Source organism: Theropithecus gelada, chromosome 10 (assembly GCF_003255815.1).
Source record: "Theropithecus gelada isolate Dixy chromosome 10, Tgel_1.0, whole genome shotgun sequence".
Lineage (NCBI taxonomy): Eukaryota > Metazoa > Chordata > Mammalia > Primates > Cercopithecidae > Theropithecus > Theropithecus gelada.
In genome coordinates, this window is record NC_037678.1 from 53211271 (window position 1) to 53231469 (window position 20199).

The following is a 20199-nucleotide window of genomic DNA, read 5'->3' on the forward strand; positions in this document are numbered from 1 at the left end:
AGGCTCCTGACTCCAATGTCTCACCAATCCTCTGCCAGGAGCCACTGCCTGTAGGGGATGCGGGCAACCCCATCAGACTGCTCCCAATCCCCTTAATCGGATCTGCACCAGTGACCCTTCTAATTAAAACTCCCCAGCTATAATCCCCACTTAAAGCTGGGGGAAGCGGAAGCACCATAAAAGGACCGAAGGTTTGATGGGCCAGCAGTCGCCTCCTCCTATGTCCTTGAAAATGTCTTGGGGAGATCCACAGACCTGAGTTCAAGTCTGCGGGTCTGGAACTACCGCTTACAAGTTGCGAGACTCTGGAAAAGTCGCTTCATTCTCTGAGCCTCGGTTTTCTTTATCCGTTTGTTCATTCATTTGTCAGCTATGTAGGACGCTCCCATCTGTACCAAGCACTGTTTCAGGAGCTGGGGACACGGCAGTGGACAAGACCGACCCAGTCCAGGCCCTCATGGAGCTGACACTTTAGTGTGGGACAGAAAGGAGAAAACAATTTCAGCTCAGCAGCACCAGGGCTGTGATCAGAGATGCGCAGGGGCTGTGGGAGCTCAAAGAAATGATATACCCAATGCAGACCGGGGGTCCAGAGAGGACTCGCTGGGGCAAGTGGCCCCAAAGCCGAGGCCTGAATAGGCAGCCAGGAGAAGTGGGTTTGGAGTAGGAGGAAGGGTACTCCAGGCAGAGGGAACAGCAAAGATCTAGAGCTGCAAGCACCCATGGTGGTGTAGTTTGGCAACTGTAAGTGGTTTCTCCGGGATTCAGTGTGGAATACAGTGGGAATAGGGGAAATAGTCAGGGGAGAGAAGAAAGGTGATCTTAATATAAAGCCCAAATCTCTTCCTCAGATCTCATCAGGCTCACCCCGCTCTCCCGCTCTCACTCATGCAGCCCCAGCCACACTGAGTTTCTTTGGGTTGCTTGATATACCAGGCTTATTCCCACCCAAGGCTTTCATACGTGCTGTGCCTTCTGCCTAGACTGTTCGCATCTTTGAATGACACACACTCCTTATTTTTAAGTCTCAGCAACCAGACACCTCCTAAGAGAGGCCTGCCTTGACCACTCGGCCTCCTGTGGACACCCCTAGTGCTTCTCCATCGATCCCCCTGGTTTGCTTTTCTCAGTAACTCACAGCACCTAACACTATCTGACATCACCTTGCCTCTTCCCTGGTTTACATTTTTGGGTTTTTTTGGTCTGCCTCTCCCTACCAGTTCCATGAGGCTGGGAAATTTTCTTTCTTATTCATGCAGCACCCTCAGCAACTAGCATAGCACTTAGTAGTGCTCAATAAGCACATGCCAACTAAATGCACAGGAACTGGAACTTAACTGAGAGAATGAGGAGTCGCTGCAGGGCTTACAGCAGTTCTGTGGCTTGCTCAGCTTCTTATTCTCTCCTTTGAACTATCCATATGTTGTGGGGATGGAAAGCAATGGGCCAGCATGGGCAACGTGCAAAACCCCATCTCTACAAAAAATACGAAAAGGGAGGTTGAGGCTGCAGTGAGCCAAGATCACACCCCTGCACTCCAGCCTGGGCAACAGAGTGAGATCCTGTCTCAAAAAAAAAAAAAAAAAGAAAAAAGAAAAAAAGGCCCGGTGCAGTGGCTCACGCCTGTAATCCCAACACTTTGAGAGGCCAAGGCGGGTGGATCACCTGAGGTCAGGAGTTTAAGACCAGCCTGGCTAACATGGTGAAACCCTATCTCTGTTAAAAATGCAAAAATTAGCTGGACATAGTGACCTGTAATCCCAGTCACTCAGGAGGCTGAGGCACAAGAATCGCTTGAACCCAGGAGGCGGAGGTTGCAGTGAGTCGAGATCGCGACATTGCACTCCAGCCTGGGTGACAGAGCAAGACTCTGTCTCAAAAAGAAAGAAAAGAAAAGCAATGGGCTTCTCTTTATGGAAAGCAACTTTTTATATAACTTTATTGAGGCTTTACTTTACATATCATACAATGCGCACCCATTTCCAGCATACAATTCGATAATTTTTATTAAATTTTACCAAGTTGTGCAGCCTTTGCCCTAAATCAGTTTTTAGAACATTTTCATCCTAATGAGATCCTTTATGCTCATTAACTGTTAATCCCTATCCCCCACCCTGGCAACCACTGACCTACTTTCTGTCTCTATAGATTTGCTTTATCTGGACATTTCATATAAGTGGAATCATATAAGTGGCTTTTTGTGTCTGACTTCTCTCACTTATCATAATGTTTTCACGGTTCATCTGTGTCGTAGCAAATATCAGCACTTCATTCCTTTTTATGGATGAGAATATTCCATTGTATGGATAGCTGCATTTTGTTTATCCACTCATCAGTTGATGGACATTTGGGTTGTTTCCACTGTGGGGCTATTATGAATACTGCAGCTATAAACCTGCATGTTTATGAAGAGCAATTTGCAAGCCCTAAACACTAGGTGCGGCTTCCAGCTTGCCAAAGCTTCTAGTGTTACTGAACGGTATTGACCGCAGTGGGCTGTGTGACTGTGGGCAAGTCTCTTCCATTCTCTGCTTGAGTTTCCTCATCTTCCCAGCGGGGAGCTTGAGCCCTTTTCTGTGCCCCAGTCTGTGCCTCATCCACATTCCTGGAACAGCAGAGAAGTGTGCAGAGGCCACGATAAACAGACCTTAGGCCTCTCTGTGATCAACCACCAGAGTCGACAATTAGGATGAGGAGGGCCTGGCTCCAGCACTCCTGGATTCCACCCTGGGGATCCCCACCTGCCAATCTTTTCCCCCAGAGGACCAAAGCCCCCTCTCCCATTTGGTGCAGACAGGTAGGCTCCAGGATCCAGAACCTCTTCACAGGGAATTTGAGGACAGCCTCCCAGTCTCTGGTACTGGCTCCTGCCTCTGCTCCCCGGGTTCCTGGAGTTCTGCCAAGCCCAACTGGGCTCAGATCCCAGAAAAGCAGAGGCCTGTCCAGGCCTGAGCTGAGGCCGGGAGGACTCCCAGGTGGTGGCCAGTTCCCCACTCCTGGGGCTTATCCCAGAAACCAAATCAACACAGTCCATCTGGGTCCACAAGCTGTTTAGAGGATGCATGCTGCCTTAGGCAGTCACTGGGGTCTATACACCTACTCCTGGTTCCAAAAGCAACCAGCACAGAGGTTAGGGGTGGGGCTGACCATAAATTATCTGAATAATAATTTATTTATTTGAGACGGAGTTTCCCTCTTGTCACCCAGGCTGGAGTGCAGTGGCTTGATCTCAGCTCACTGCAGTCTCCGCCTCCTGGGTTCAAGTGATTCTCCTGCCTCAGCCTCCCAGGTAGCTGGGATTAAAGGCGCCCCCACACCTGGCTAATTTTTGTATAGTTAGTAGAGATGGGTTTCACCATGTTGGCCAGGCTGGTCTTGAACTCCTGACCTCAGGTAATCCGCCCACCTCGGCCTCCCAAAGTGCTAGGATTACAGGGGTGAGCCACCACGCCTGGCCCTGAATAATAGTTTAATAACATTATATATTAGGTAGCTTTTAGGTGTCAAGTGCTCAGTTACCTTTATCTTCATTTTAGAGAAAAGGAAACAGAGGCTCAGAGAGGGGGAGTGACTTGTCCAAAGCCACACAGCTGGGGATTAATAGCCCTGGGACTCAAACTCAAGTCCAAAATCAGCTTATAAATAAATGTAAAGAAATGTGGAGAAATAAATACTATTAAAGTTTAAAGTAACTGTGCCACTAGCTAAGGGCATTTTGAGTTCATTGAATTCTCACTGCAGTCTTGCAATGATCCCCGTCTTACAGATGGGGAAACTGAGGCACAGAGGGCTTAACTCACGTTGGGAAGTTCCCCAGGCAGGAAGTGTGGCCCTAACTCTAAGGGCCTCATTGAGTCTGGAAAAGAAAAAGGTCTCGCAGGTGGGGCCAGGAGGAGTGGGTCAGGGGAGACCCCCACACTGCATTACCGCACATGCTGTGTGATGCACATACACACAGACAGATGCCAGGTGTGCTTCGAACCTCCCAACCCAACCCTGAGCAGCAGGCACTCCCCCCTACCCCCACACCTTGGGGTCCAGTAGGGCCCCTGCCCCTGCTTCGCTCGTTTCCTAGGCCTCCTTGGGCTGAGGGATGGGGAGAGGGAGGGCAGTCTCAGTACAAAGTGGGTGCTGCCTTAGGTCTGGACAATAGCTGGGTGCATAATTCATGCATCTGTCAGCAGAACATCAATTATGTGGGCCTTCCCTGGAGTTGTCTGGGGGTTAGAAACCAAAGCAGGCTTCCCCTGCTAGCCTCTGGGGGAAAATAGGACCTCCCAGCTCTTAAAGGAACAGACTCCCCGGGAATCCATTCCTCCCTGTGCAGGCGCCCTCCTGCCAGAAGTCGCCAGACAAGAGCAGCTTCCTGTAGGGCTCAGCCCAAAGCCCACTGACTGACCTCTCTGACCCAGTCCGTGTCCCCAACTCCACAATTGTGAGGGGCTGACTATTGGCGTGTCCCAGAGTTTCTCAACCTCAGTACTGATGGCATTTCGGGCTGGATCATTCTTTGCCATGGGGGCTGTCCTGTGCATTGTAGGGCATTTAGTGACATCCCAGACCTTCACCCCCAAGATGTCAGGAGCACCCCTCCCACCAGTTGTAATGACCAAAAATTTCTGCCAAAATTGCCAAGTGTCCCCTAGGAGTAAAAATCATCCCCTTAAAAACCACTAGTATGTCCTCATTTTACAAATAAGGAAACTGAGGCAGTGAACATTTGGATGCCCAAGGCCATCCTACCAATGAATGGCAAGAGCTAGAATTTCAACTCCAGGACCCACACTCCTCACCTCAACACAGGAGCGCTAAAAAGTGTGCTGCCAAGATGTTATTCCAACAATCACATATTTATTTTGGTGAATATTTAATACATATAGCCCTGGCATGAAAAATCAGCAATTTTGCATATTATTTCTTAGAATAAAGCTAAAATGAAACAAAGAAGGTGAGTAGGCTTTTTTGATTTTTTGTTTTTACCATTAAGGAAAGAGTGATACAAGTAGCAAAATACATACAGTATAGTGTCAAAACTGAGGGAAGTCCAGGAGCAGTGGCTCACACTTATAATCCTAGCACTTTGTGGGCCCTGGTGGGAGGATTGCTTGAGGCCAGGAGTTCAAGACCAGCCTGGGCAACATAGTAAGACCCCATCTCTACACAGTATAGCCAGGCATGGTAGCATGTGCCTGTAGTCCAAGTTTCCCGGGAGGCTAAGGCAGGAGGATCGTTTGAGCCTAGGCATTCGAGCTGTGATTGCACCACTGCACTCTAGCCTGGGCCACAGAGGGAGGCTCTATCTCTTTAAAAAAAAATAGCGCAACAAAATGACAATTTAGGGACCCATACACTCTTATTGAAAATCATACAGAGAAACCAAGGGATGAAAAACTGCACACAGAGGTTGTCTCTGGAGTGGGAAGGACACAAAGGAAGTGTCAGTGTTACTGCTGCCTATTCTGTCTCTCCATTTGGATGGTGGGTTCTAGGTGTTCATTTGATTATGGTTCATAAATTATATATAAAGTAGGTCTACTTTTGTATACATCAAACGTTTTATTTTATTTATTTTTGAGCCAGAGTTTCGCTCTTGTTGCCCAGGCTGAAGTGCAATGGCATGATCTCGGCTCACCGCCACCCCCACCTCCCAAGTTCAAGCGATTTTCCTGCCTCAGCCACCCAAGTAGCTGGGATTACAGCCGCCTGCCACCATGGTTGGCTAATTTTTTGTATTTTTAGTAGAGATGGGTTTCACCACGTTGGCCAGGCTGGTCTTGAACTCCTGACCTCAGGTGATCCACCTGTCTCGGCCTCCCAAAGTGCTGGGATTACAGGTATGAGCCACCGCACCTGGCCTCAAACATTTCATTTTATAAAATATTACAGAATATTTCTTTTTCAATGGGTGCAAATCAAGAAACTCAAAACCTATTTTTTTAAACATAGGATGTGTCAGACTTAACTACAGAAAAAAAATCAGAAGTTATAGAACCCCTGAGGCTGGGGAGGCACCACAACTCGGAACATTCCCTTTCATCTTCAGAGCTGGCCCATCAGGGCACCGGCACTCTCTTGCCCCCTGTGGCATCCCAAGTGTCTAGCCTAGTGCCTCACGCAGAGTAGATGACCAAGAAATATTTCCCAGGCCAGTGCAGTGGCTCACACCTGTAATCCCAGTGCTTTGGGAGGCCAAGGCAGGAGGATAGCTTGAGCCCAGGAGTTCCAGACCAGTCTGGGCAACAAAGTGAGACCCCATCATTACAAAAAAAGTTAAAAATTAGTTGGGCTTGATTGTACTCTCCTGCAGTCCTAGCTACTTGGGAGGCTGAGGTGGGAGAATTGCTTGAGCATGGGAGTTTGAGGCTGCAGTAAGCTATGATTAAACCATTGCACTCTAGCTTGCGCAACAGAGAAAGACACTGTCTCTTAAAACAACAACAACAACTGAATTCTGGTCCTGACCCTTCTACTTCTAGCTCCATGAACTTGAGCAACAGCCAACAAATACATGGGGAGCGCCTGTTAGGTGTCCCACCCTGGGTCAGGTGCTGGGGTCCCACAGATAAACCTCAGAACCCATCCCCATCCTCCCAGTGCTGACCGATTCTGAGCAGCAATAAGCACACTCACTCACGTGCACGCACACACACGCACGCACACACACGCATGCACACACACGCACGCATACACACACATGCACACACACGCGCACATCTGTGATGGGATATGAGTGGTAAGTATCCCCAAGGTATGGTAAAATGGTGAGGAAACCCAAGGATGGAGCAGTCAACCCTGCCTGGGGAAAGCAGGGAGAACTCCAGAGGGAAGGAATCGCGTGGGCTGGATTTGAAAAGATGGGTTGGAATTCACCAGACAGTGAGCAAGAAGCTTGGACATACAGAATTGACCGATGATAGTGTGTGACTAGAGGAGCGTGAATTTTGAGAACCCATGGCAGGAGTGGCCAGAGAGAGGGGTCACAGTCAAAATGAGAAGGACTTGACAACCATGTGTCCTTACTGGGGATTCATTGCAGGGCCAGAAACCTCTCACACTCACCCATGCAGCATTGGGTTGACTTACAGGATACAGCAGACAGTCTCAGAACAAGGACAGGAGGCAAAGACCGAGACTGGGCCACCCCAAGGCTGGGTGATCTGAGTGGATGGGGTGATGTGGGCTGAGATTTCCCCTGTGATGACAGCTGGCATCTATTAGACACTCACCACGTGCTGCTGGAAGCTGTCCTAGCATTTTGCCTGTGCTAACACATTTCATCTTCACAGCAGTTCTCTGAGGTAGATACTGTTATCTGCCCATTTTCTAGATGAGGAAACTGGGGCTTAGAGAGGTTAAATAACTTGCTCAATGTAAGGAAATGGCAGAGAGCTGAGGCTTGAACCTCAAACAGGCTGACACCAGTGCCTCAGCTCTTAACTGCTGCCCTCTGCACCTTGCTATGGCCCTCCTGTGGTCCCCACTCCTCCTTCATCTGCACCTTCCCTTCATTCTCTGGCTTTTCTTGAAGGTTCAGCTTTCTTTGTCTTTTTCTTTTGTTTCATTTTTTTGTTTGTTTTTTGAGATGGAGTCTCACTCTGTTGCCCAGGCTGGAGTGCAGTGGTGCGATCTCGGCTCACTGCAACCTCTGCCTCCCGGGTTCAAGCGATTCTCCTGCCTCACCTCCCAAGTAGCTGGGAATACAGGCGTGGCTGCTATGCCCGGCTAATTTCGTTTCTTTCTTTTTTTTCCTTTTTCTTTTGTTTTCTTTTGAGACAGGGTTTCTCTCTCTGTCACCCAGGCTGGAGTGCAGTGGTGTGGTCATGGCTCACCGCAGCCTCAACCTCCTTGGGCTCAAGAGATTCTCCCGCCTCAGCCTTCCAAGTAGCTGGGACTATAGACATGTGCCAACACATCCAGCAGATTTTTTTATTTTTTGTAGAGACAGGGTCTCACTGTGTTGACCAGGCTGGTCTCAAACTCCTGGGCTCAAGCAATTCCCCCACCTTAGCCTCCCAAAGTGTTGGGATTACAAATGTAAGCCACCATGCCTAGGCTAAGGTTCAGCTTTCTCTGATGTTTTTATGGCATCTCTGTCCCCTACATTTGGGAGACAGTTGCTTGAGGATTGGGCTTATCATGAAGCTGATTCAAGCCTAGATTCTACTTAACATTTAATTCAGGGACTCACCCTCCTGTAGCCCACTCACTGCCTGGGTTCCTGAGCTCAAATTTCTCAAAGGTAGGTTGGCTAAGCCCTAGTATACAGATTGGCTCTGCCTAGATTTTTTATCGAAACTTCGTGCTCTGATCAGTGGCAGCCAGGATCAAATAATACAACCATGGTGACCAGGCCCCCTGTTCCCACTTAGCAGGGTCAGAGGAAGAGAAAGGGAAAAATCTACAAAAGTAAGACAGGTATAGGGGACCCAATAGACAGGTTTAGGGGGTTGGATTTTTTCATGAGGAGCCCTGGAGATTTATTAAGCAAAGGAGTAGTGTGATTGGATTTGTATTTTTGGAAAAAAAAAAAAAAGACCCTCAGAGCAATTGATTACATCTGTTTGCTTTTCTGCACAGTCTGTAGACTGGCCTAGATTCTATTAATTTCAACATATATCCATTGAGCCCTTTGTCTGGGCCAAGCCCTCTTCTTGATCCAGGGCACTCAAAGGTAGCTAAGCCAAGGTCTTTAGCCCTCAAAAGCACATGGTTCCAATCAAGAGTTAACATGGGCCCAGAATGTCTGTGCCTCCCTAGGAATTACCTGCAAAATCTTGAATGTCTAGGCATTTTTCCAGCAAAAGGTTAGCTTTCATCTGATTTTTTTTTTCCTTTTGTTCTTTTACAGAGACAGGGTCTCACTATGTTGCACAGGCTAGACTCGAACTCCTGGCCTCAAACGATTCTCCTGTCTAGGCCTCCCAAAGTGCTGGGATTACAGACATGAGGCACCATACCCAGCCACATCCGACTTTTAACACAGCCTTAAGAGCTTGTGTTCTTGGGTCACCCAGACCTGGGTTAAAATGCTCGCCCTTCCACTTACTAGTTGTGGAAACCCAAGTGTCCGCATCTGTTCAATGGAGCTAATAGCACTGAACAGGGTTATTATAAGAAAGAAATGAGCTATTTCATGGAAAGTGCCTAGCACACAACGAACACTCAATCAAGGATAGCTATTACCATTAGTATCATCTCCGTGAACGTAGTTCCCCACCCAGTGTGAGCCACTGGTCTAGATCAGAAGTCAGCAAATCATGGTTCACAGGCTAAATTCGGTCTACTGTCTGCTTTTGTAAATAAAGTTTTATTGAAACACAGCTATGCCCATTCATTTATGTATTATCCAAAGTTGCTTTTATGCTACAGCTACAGAGTCAGGTGTTGCACCAGAGAATGCAGTGTTTCAGGGCCTATAAAATGGTTACTATCTGAAAAAGTATGTTTGAACCCTGGGCTTGCTGATAGCTTTAAAACATTTCATTTCTCTGGGCCTTGGTTTCCACATCTGGACAATAAATGGATTACAACAAATTCTCTTTTTGGCTCATTAAACGACTAGTGAGATGTGAAAATGCTCTTGAACATTGAGGAGTGCCCTGTAGATCCAGGGTGTTATGACGATCATGCCGTGAGGTGGTTGATAACTAAATCCCACTCTCTTCTCCTCACAGATCCTTGCCATAATTTCCATCATGTTCATCGTCCTCTCCACCATTGCCCTGTCCCTCAACACGCTGCCTGAGCTACAGAGCCTCGATGAGTTCGGCCAGTCCACAGACAACCCCCAGCTGGCCCACGTGGAGGCTGTGTGCATCGCATGGTTCACCATGGAGTACCTGCTGCGGTTCCTCTCCTCGCCCAAGAAGTGGAAGTTCTTCAAGGGCCCACTCAATGCCATTGACTTGTTGGCCATTCTGCCATACTATGTCACCATTTTCCTCACCGAATCCAACAAGAGCGTGCTGCAATTCCAGAATGTCCGCCGCGTGGTCCAGATCTTCCGCATCATGCGAATTCTCCGCATCCTTAAGCTTGCACGCCACTCCACTGGCCTCCAGTCCCTGGGCTTCACTTTGCGGAGGAGCTACAATGAATTGGGCTTGCTCATCCTCTTCCTCGCCATGGGCATTATGATCTTCTCCAGCCTTGTCTTCTTTGCTGAGAAGGATGAGGACGACACCAAGTTCAAAAGCATCCCAGCCTCTTTCTGGTGGGCCACCATCACCATGACTACTGTTGGGTATGGAGACATCTACCCCAAGACTCTCCTGGGGAAAATTGTTGGGGGACTCTGCTGCATCGCAGGAGTCCTGGTGATTGCTCTTCCCATCCCCATCATCGTCAATAACTTCTCTGAGTTCTACAAGGAGCAGAAGAGACAGGAGAAAGCAATCAAACGGCGAGAGGCTCTGGAGAGAGCCAAGAGGAATGGCAGCATCGTATCCATGAACATGAAGGATGCTTTTGCCCGGAGCATTGAGATGATGGACATTGTAGTTGAGAAAAATGGGGAGAATATGGGTAAGAAAGACAAAGTACAAGATAACCACTTATCTCCTAACAAATGGAAATGGACAAAGAGAACACTGTCTGAAACCAGCTCAAGTAAGTCCTTTGAAACTAAGGAGCAGGGATCCCCTGAAAAAGCCAGATCATCTTCTAGTCCTCAGCACCTGAACGTTCAGCAGTTGGAAGACATGTACAATAAGATGGCCAAGACCCAATCCCAACCCATCCTCAATACCAAGGAGTCAGCAGCACAGAGCAAACCAAAGGAAGAACTTGAAATGGAGAGTGTCCCTAGCCCCGTAGCCCCTCTGCCCACTCGCACAGAAGGGGTCATCGACATGCGAAGTATGTCGAGTATTGATAGCTTCATTAGCTGTGCCACAGACTTCCCTGAGGCCACCAGATTCTCCCACAGCCCTTTGACATCACTCCCCAGCAAGACTGGGGGCAGCACAGCCCCAGATGTGGGCTGGCGAGGAGCTCTGGGTGCCAGTGGTGGTAGGTTTGTGGAGGCCAACCCCAGCCCTGATGCCAGCCAGCACTCTAGTTTCTTCATTGAGAGCCCCAAGAGTTCCATGAAAAATAACAACCCTTTGAAGCTCCGAGCACTTAAAGTCAACTTCATGGAGGGTGACCCCAGTCCACTCCTCCCCGTTCTAGGGATGTACCACGACCCTCTTAGGAACCGGGGGAGTGCTGCAGCTGCTGTCGCTGGACTGGAGTGTGCCACACTTTTGGACAAGGCTGTGCTGAGCCCAGAGTCCTCCATCTACACCACAGCAAGTGCTAAGACACCCCCCCGGTCTCCTGAGAAACACACAGCAATAGCGTTCAACTTTGAGGCGGGTGTCCACCAGTACATTGACGCAGACACAGATGATGAGGGGCAGCTGCTCTACAGTGTGGACTCTAGCCCCCCCAAAAGCCTCCCTGGGAGTACCAGTCCGAAGTTCAGCACAGGGACAAGATCGGAGAAAAACCACTTTGAAAGCTCCCCTTTACCCACCTCCCCTAAGTTCTTAAGGCAGAACTGTATTTACTCCACAGAAGCATTGACTGGAAAAGGCCCCAGTGGTCAGGAAAAGTGCAAACTTGAAAACCATATCTCCCCTGACGTCCGTGTGTTGCCAGGGGGAGGAGCCCATGGAAGCACACGAGACCAGAGCATCTGAACTGCCCCACCTTGGACGAGAGACTTTTGGGTGAGGTCCAAAGAGGAGAGCTGTCCAGCTTACCTGCCACAGAGCTTTTCTGCATGAACTCTGGAACAGAAAGGCCCTGTAAAGCCCTCAGAGAGAAGAGAGACTCCAGAGAAGGCTCCCTAAGACCTTGAGAGCCATGACAGGTCCATCAGCATGAAGTTGGCCAAGCCATAGGGCACAGCACCTCCTTGTAACAACTCTATTGCCCTTTTTGGGAGATGACATGAGTGTAACTCACAGCCACCACTACCACCACTTTAGACAGGACTGAGGCCACATACTCCCCATTCTTCTCTCATGGCTTTCCATCTCAGCCTTGGAGGGCAACATTTCCAATCCTCCTGGCTTCAGCTGGAAAAGGATGCTGGAACAAGCGGCTGGTGTTGAAAGAGTGGGTTGACCAATTTGGTATTGAATGTTGCCCGGCCACCCCTAGGAACACCTGTCCATCACCTCCTGGATGGATTCCACTGTTAGACAGCTACAGGGAATGATTGGTCACGGGGAAGTCTCTGCGCCATAAGCCACGATCCCAGCTCAAAACCCTTACTCAAATGTCTTCATTGACTTCAGTATTCCGTAGTACCTGAGATTTTATTTTGAGATACCATCAGGGTGAGTTGCACCACTTGTACTCAATTCTAATTGCCCCCTGGCAATCTGGGAAGGGTTCAGAAGGTGGGAACCCAGCCAACAGCATGAACTCAGAGCATTGCTTTAGGGTTGGAGGAGGAACACGCTTTCTTTACATCACTAGTGTAGACTCAAAAGATATGCAAGTGTCAAATATGCAAAAGAAATAGTTTATTCAAAGAGACTGTGTGTTACTGAAGAACAGTATAAAAATATGATTTTTTTTACTTGCAAAAATGAAAGGAAAAAAATACCCCGCATTGAAATGCCCAGTTCAGACTGAATAATTCCTGCTGCAGCAAGGAAAGTACCTACTATAATAGAAATTCTGTTTTGTTTTCTGTGGTTTTCAAGTTAAAAAAAAAGTTAAAATAAAAAGCACTTTATGTTTTTCAAAAATAGGTTCTGCCAGGGACAGTGTCAACATCTTGCACTTTAAAACAAGCACTATTTCCCGTGGGCCAATTGTTGGGACTGTAGTTGGATTGTTGCTACCTGCCTGTTTCTGGCCACCGTGGGTAATATTGTGCTGGTATTACTGTCTGCCATATCAAAGTCTGTGGGCTCCTTCCCCGCCCCTCTGAAGCCTTCCCTTAACCCTCATGGGTCAGGAGGGGTTCTTGCCCCTTGGGTGGGGCCTCTCATGAAGTCGAGTATACAGGAGACATGCACATCTCAAAGGACACAGTGACAGTTGGACATTGGGTGTTTTACTTTGTTCTCTTTCTTGTCAACCAGCTATTGGTTTTTCAGTGTCACTGTCTGTACTAAAAGCTCAACTCTCCTTCCTGCAGCCATCGATGCAGCCAGTACAGACAAAAGCAATAAGTATTCGTGTGCATCCTGAGTGGTTCTGGTGTATTTCTTGGTGTTGGTTTTCCTGTCCTAGTTTGATGACCTGACATTGTCCTGCCTGCTTTTAGTCCAACAGCATGGTGTTGTTGGCCGTTCCTCAGTACAGTGGCATTGGGTTGAACCACTGATGAATACAATGCTATAGTGTTGGCTCACCTGTCAGTAAAGATGACATGTTATTGGTCTGCCTATCTGTAGTACAATGGAACAATGTTGTTCTCTTAATGTAATATTGATGGATGATGTCCCAAGTACAATAGTGTAGTTCTGCTTATCCTCAATACAGTAACAGGCATATGTCTTCCCAATGGAAGAAAGATATAGTATTGGTTCACCTAGTCTTAAGTCTCAATATCATCTGTTGCTGGTCTGCCTGTTAGTACAATGGCATGATTCACCTCTCAGTACACAAATATCATGGAGCTGTTCTGCCTGCCCTTCATACATAAGGCATAAGGTTGAGCCACCTGCCACACGTATGATGAGATGGGATCATTCCACCACTTTTAAAAATACGTCTTCTCTGCTGTATACAAACCCAATTCATAACACCTCTCAGCATCTCCAGAGACTGTGGATCCCCCCAAGAGGGAGCAGCCCTGTTCTTTGCTGCATTAACAAAGAAAACGAGAACGTCACTCTTCCTAGGTATCTTCAGAGTATTCACGCAGCAACTACAAAGGGACTTAGGGGCAGGGAGAGTGTGAGGGCGTCCTGTGCCAGGCAGAGGAAGCAGCACTCCCAAAACACTTTGCTGAACATGCAGTCTGAGCTGGGGGCCTCTTGAGGAACAACTGTGGGACAGTTCTCCGACCATCTCACGTGTCTCTTCTTTGTTTTCATCACCATTAATGTCCACCATCAGCACAAATGTGAAAATTCAGGGAAAAAAACAAATGCTTTTTGATAAAAGTAAATAGTTGTGATTTCCAATTCAGATATTTTTAGAGCTGATGCTATCTGTAAAAATTAATAATAATGATAATATAGTCTATTTTACATATCAGGAAAGTGAACATGTTTCAATATAGCCATATATATTGAGAAGGAATTTACCACCCCTTCTTCCAGTCGAGGCATTTCATTTGTTGGTTGAAGCAGATGAGAAGTGTACAGATTGAACATGATTTCTTTTTTTTTTTTTTTAAAAAAAAACGAAAACCAATTGGTGCAACTCTCCTTGTAACCAAAGGCCCTTTCTGCCTTCTGTGGTCATGTAGGACCTGGCCCTTCCTTCCTTGTGTATTTTGTCCAACCTTAAAGTAGCATTTTATTGAGTCACTTTTGAAGGACGAATTCAGAAGTATCATTAAGAACCTACCTTTTCAGGCTTCATAGCCAGAGTCCTATAGAGTTCTTATAGAAACAGAATAATTGAAATTCAGCATATACTATGCCTTAGAAAGTATTCCGTTTGGGTTCGATTGGTTTTTTTTTTTTTCTTTTACTTGCGTGTGTATGTATTGGGGGAGTATAGCTTTTATTCTGTGCTCAATTCGAAATAGAGTATTATAAGTTTTCCCAGCCCATCCACCCGCTAAAAAAGAACATATCCAAATTTTAATATGCATCCACCCCACCTGTACCTACATGTGTGAATACACACGCACTGGGGAATCTACCTAAGAGTCTTCACTGAGAAGTTCACCTGATAGAAAGGTCTTGATAGAGAAGAGGAAAGCAATGGTCTGAAGGCAAATCCTGCTTTAACTTGCTGGTCCATTTCCCATTCATTCCTGAACCAATGAGAGCAGAAAGAAACAAGTCAACCCAAACAAGCAAACTAGGGGCTGGACGCGGCGAATGGATGCTGGTCAGTTTGGCGAATTCACTGAAACTCATCAAGAACCCAGCTGAACTTGCGTTCCAACTTACACCATTATCAGAAAGGGCTAGGGACCAGGTAGCTATGTGTCCCAATCACACGGGGGAGAGTCTGCCACCAGCGGTGAGAGAGGTGGGGAAGCTTTGGAGGAGACAGTATATTCACCTTTTTATCTTTGGGTAAAAGAAACCAACAGGACTTTGGTGCAGTAGATTTCTCAGTGCCTTCTTTAGGAATTCTATCTTAAGCACACTTCAAGGGGAAAGATAAAAGGAGGAGAGAACATTTGTTCCCGTGAAGTCCCTTTCTCCAAAGGACTGGGGATCAAGAAGGAAGAAGAGTAAGAAGGAAAAACGACAAAATCCTGAGGAGGCCATTTCTTTTAACCCACCCAGCTTGCCCCTGAAAACTGCTGGTGACACAAACTTTTTCAAACTGACTCCCAGCTTCTCCATGTGTCTTGGTAACTGTAGCCTCGTCTCTGCCCTTTCTCCTAATAAGATCCATGTTTCTAAGGAGAAAAACAAAACAGTATTCTCTTCTGTAAAACTGTAATGTATTGTTGATATTTGTAACTATTGTATATTTCTGTCTTGCTCCAGTCCCAGCTGGAGTGTCTAGTTCCATGGACAAGGGGATATTTAAAATTCACCACGGACAAGGGCCACTAAAGCCAGGTCTCTATTGCTAATCTCTCTCCTGTTATTTCTCTACCAACTAATCTCAAGTAACAATACCCCAGGCTTTTTTCAGCCTCAATTCAAGTAACTTTGAATCAAAAGAGAGCAAGGCAAAAAGCCTCCGGACGTGCTTCTTTGGGAAAGGACTTTTTTTGTAGCTGCAGAGTGGGAAGGAGGGAGAAGGGGCTCCCCTGAGACCCTGGCAGGACAATGGAAAGCTTCCAGTCCTGAGCTGATGTTTCCTCACCTATCACTGCTTATAGGACAGCATCCAAATGCTTTCATGTCGCTCAGCCCAGGCAACCCAAACCAGTCCTGGCTACACCCAGAAATAAGAGTTACCTCTGCATTTTCTGTTGCCATTTTTCTGGCTCTAGAAGTATCTGATGCGCGACTATGTCATAGAATGTCCACGCATCTCAGAGTAGTCTATTTTTCTGTTCAGATAAAATATATATATATATGTATTTTTAGCAAATTTATAATAGGGCAATTGAGTCTGATTTCTTCTTTTGTAATACAGAACAATATCTTAGGAGTTTCATTGTTGGTCATTATCGTAGCTGATGTTTTCTGGTCTTTTGCAGTTCCTACCATTGTCCCTTGGGCTGTTTGGGTTTTCTTCCTTTTGATTCTGATTTCTTGAGGGTGGGGAAAGACTTTGGGGTCTGACTTCCTTGTGTAGGCATTTCTTGACACTAGGCCTGGAGTCTGTCAATGCTGTGAGTTTCCTCATTCAATTCTGTGTGTTTCTCCTATTCGTTGTTCTTAAGAATCCAGGGCATGAATGCAGGAATGAGACCCAGGGAAGTGGAGCTACAGATGGCCCTCAAAATCAGGATGGGATGTGGGCTGGTTTCGCTTATATCCCACACCCCTTTAGGGATCTGAAGGGACTGAGTTTTCTCATCCTCTCTGGGGAACCAAAAATCTCATGCAAGCAAACTCATCACTGACATTTCTGAGATCCAGAATACATGTGAGTCCCTCCTGGCTGGGCTGCTCCCATGTCCAGCACCCTGTCAGCCTGTAACGTCAATCAGATCTGAAGGTCAGAGGTTTTTCAGGTTCTCATGAACCTCACAAGAACATGCTGGGCCTCAGATCTCACCGACTTGTTTATCAGTTCCTTGTTTCAATCTGTTTATTTTTTATTTTTATTTTATTATTATTATTATTATTATTATTTTGAGACAAAGTCTTGCTGTGTTGCCCAGGCTGCAGTGCAATGGCACGATCTCGGCTCACTACAACCTCCTCCACCCAGGTTCAAGTGATTCTCATGTCTCAGCCTCCTGAGTAGCTGGGATTACAGGAGCGCACCACCACACCCGGCTAATTTTTGTATTTTCGGTAGAGACAGAGTTTCTCCGTGTTGGCCAGGCTGGTCTTGAACTCCTGACCTCAGGTGATCTGCCTGCCTCGGCCTCCCAAAATGCTGGGATTACAGTTGTGAGTCACCACCGCACCCAGCCCATTTCAATCCATTTCTAACAGCTTCACCAAAAAACACTGGCCAGACACCCTTGCAGCCAAACCCTGAGAAGAGATGTCCCCGAATCTGCTAGCTCATCTCCCCTTCCCTTGCCAGCTGCCTGGCTCCATAGAGCAGGAGGTGTGTGGCAAGGACAGGGGCAGTTTTCCAGCTTCCACCTATCCACGCCTGGGGGAGTTTTGGATGGTCCTGATAATTAATTCCACGAGGCAGTTTTCAGCCCTAGGTAGGCGGAGGACATCTCACTAGGCAGGATCTTCAGCAGAAAGTGATTCTCCATCCGTCAACTCAGGCAGGAAGATGAAGAAAGCCCAAATAATCTCCAACTGGCATTCGCTTAGGTTTTGGTATCCCACCCACCTCACTGTCAGCTGCAGGGCTCAGGGCTCTGCCTAGAATCAGAAATTTGAGCCAAACTGGGACCCTCAGATGGCAGTGAGCCATCCCATCGGATAACTGCCAAGAGGAAGCCAACTCAAATATGAATTGTATTATTCTGGACTATGACCCTGATCAGAGTTCTCCCACCCCAAAAACCTCTGATAGTCTGGTTTGAACCAGAGTGAACCAGAGTCAAATAAAACAGACAAGATTTTTTTTTCCTTTGCACAAGAGCAACAAAAACAACAACAACAAAAATGTCTGCCAGTAGTTTCCTGAGTTTGATGCCCAGATGAGCAAACACGGTTGCCTATGGCTGTTGCTGTTTTCATCAAGAAAGAGGTTATATAGTTTGCATTTCCATCCACGCTCCCTGATTTTATCTTAACCTAGAATTTCTCCTGAACTTCCCCAAATGCCAGCTTGAATTTGGGTGGGGCTCCATTCATCGAAGGAACCCTCATCTTCACTTATAAACCTAATTCTCTGTTCCTCCCTCCAAAGATCCTGAAAAGATCTCCTAAAGGCTGGCCAGGATGGGGTGGAGTGGGGCAGTGCATCTGAAGAAAAAAACCACTTAGCTGCCAGCTGGCTGTATGCAAGTTCTCCGAAAATTTCTATTGTGTGAAAGGGATCGGGTCAATTTCAGCTCAAATTAAGGAAGCACTCCTAATAGGCTGGGTTGTCTGACCATGGAACTCAATGCCATGGTGGACAGTGAGCTCCCTTATATCACAGATGTTTAAAGAGAGGCTGGCTAGATGTATACAAAATGGGCATTGCAGAGGGGCCCTAGCATTGCATGGAAACTGGGCTGAACAACCACAGAAATTCATCTTTGTTTCTTGGGGTGTGGGTGTGTGTGTGTGTGTGTGTGTGTGTGTGTGTAGGTGGTTTGAACACTCTGGACACAAGCTCAAGCCACTGAGGCAAAGGCATGCAGCACAATTAGCAGGAATACAACTTCTGGGCTTTGGAGCTGTCAGAGGGTGTGCCCAAGAGACAAGTCTGCTTCCTTCCAGCTCCCTGTCTTGGAATATTTTAATGACTGTCAGTCACCAATCCAACCTATCCCCAATGGCCTACCAGGTACCGCATTGGGATAAGACTCATGCTACTTCCCCAGGCCAGCCAAGGAGCAATCCACGCTGTTCCCCATCCCTGGCTGGCTGTTTTATGGTGCTTCAGCCCCTCCGCCCAGCTCCTGTGCCCTCATGAGCCTGGGGCTTTCTGTACAAAAGATGCAAGGATATCTGTTCCCCACTAGCCATCCCCACAGTGAACAACTTCCCAGGCAACAGCAAACTGCCTGGGAACAAACCCATTTCAAAACAAATCCATTCCAAAAGGGCTTGTTTTTCTGGTAAATCAAATAAGAAATCCCACTCAAGACCTTTGAAAGTCCCCATCGATGAAAAAAATCCAGACGGGTCAAAAGTGAATGGCAGCTTTTAATCCAGTTTCACAGCAAAACCAGGCTCTTGGCTGCCTCCAGGCAGAATGCCTGCTCTCCTGCAGCTGTGGCCTCCATCCCAAATCAGCCTGTATACTGCATTCTCCAAGGAAAGCATTTGACAAGAGAGGGTTTATGCATGGTGGGTTGGAAGGAAGTGACACTTCAACCTCAGGGTGAACCCAAGACCAGTTGATCTTTAGTTGTTTTACTATGAGGTTGGGCAGGATGATATGTTTGGATGGGTAGAATGAGCAGCCGCCTTCCTCTGAAACCAAAATAAAATAAAAACCAGTTTTCAAGATTCCTCCCAATTCCTCACTGGAGGCTCTGCCCCGCAGAATCACTCAAGTTGCAGCAACCCAAGGAGGCAACAATAAGATAATTCATGAAAATGTAGGAAACTCCCAATTCTGTCCCATTAGGATGCCCTCAAGGGCCATTCAGGGGGATCTTCCCGTACTTCCTGCTTCCCTGAGCTGAACGAAGATTGGAAAGAGGCAGACAGCAGAGAAGATGCCCAAGAAACTCTGACATCTCCACAGCTTGGCTTCATCCCTTGGACTTCACTGGGGTTTGGGCCTCCCTCTTGGTTGAGCTGAGTGTGCCTGAGTGGGTGGGAACAGGGAGGATTCTCCAGGCCTATCTTGATTTCAGTCCAAGGTCAAAAATTGAGAATCTTATTTTCTGCACCAGGAACTCAGGGTTATCCCCAACCTATGCCCTTGGCACATGATGGTCATCCAACCTGTGTTTTTATGAGTGAGTGAATGTGTGACTGGTTGGCCTCTGAGTGGACAACTGGATGCGTGAATGTATGAGTGAATGGGGGAATTAACGAATCCCTACCTAACGGCGAAGAGAAGAAAAATGAGGAGCCCCTCTCCCACTGAAACCCATAACTGCCCCATCAATGTCATCTGTTCTTTGACTCAAGATGACATCTCAATTTGATGCTTGTAGGCCCCAAGCTGATAAGGACCACAGCCCTTTCAGAGCCACACTTCCTGGGGGCCCATAGGGCAGCTCTGGCCTCCTTCCTCTTCCCCTACCCTGCATTTCTCAGCCTCATGTTCTATTTTAGCTCACGCATGACCCATGGGGGTGACCACCAAGTGGTTTTCCAATGGACTAAGCCAAAGGTTCGAAGTTGGGACTTCCCT

The 20199-nt window shown here is 47.3% G+C and overlaps 1 protein-coding gene across 1 annotated transcript in view; it reads left to right on the forward strand.

Annotated features, from left to right (window-relative positions):
• Positions 1-14208, forward strand: part of KCNB1 (potassium voltage-gated channel subfamily B member 1) — a 112508-nt gene extending 98300 nt beyond the window's left edge. Inside the window, exon 3 of the mRNA XM_025398062.1 lies at positions 9675-14208. Coding sequence (XP_025253847.1) covers positions 9675-11684 — 2010 coding nt within the window. The 3' untranslated portion in view covers positions 11685-14208. The remainder of the gene's footprint in view (positions 1-9674) is intronic.
• The last annotated feature ends 5991 nt before the right edge of the window (positions 14209-20199 follow it).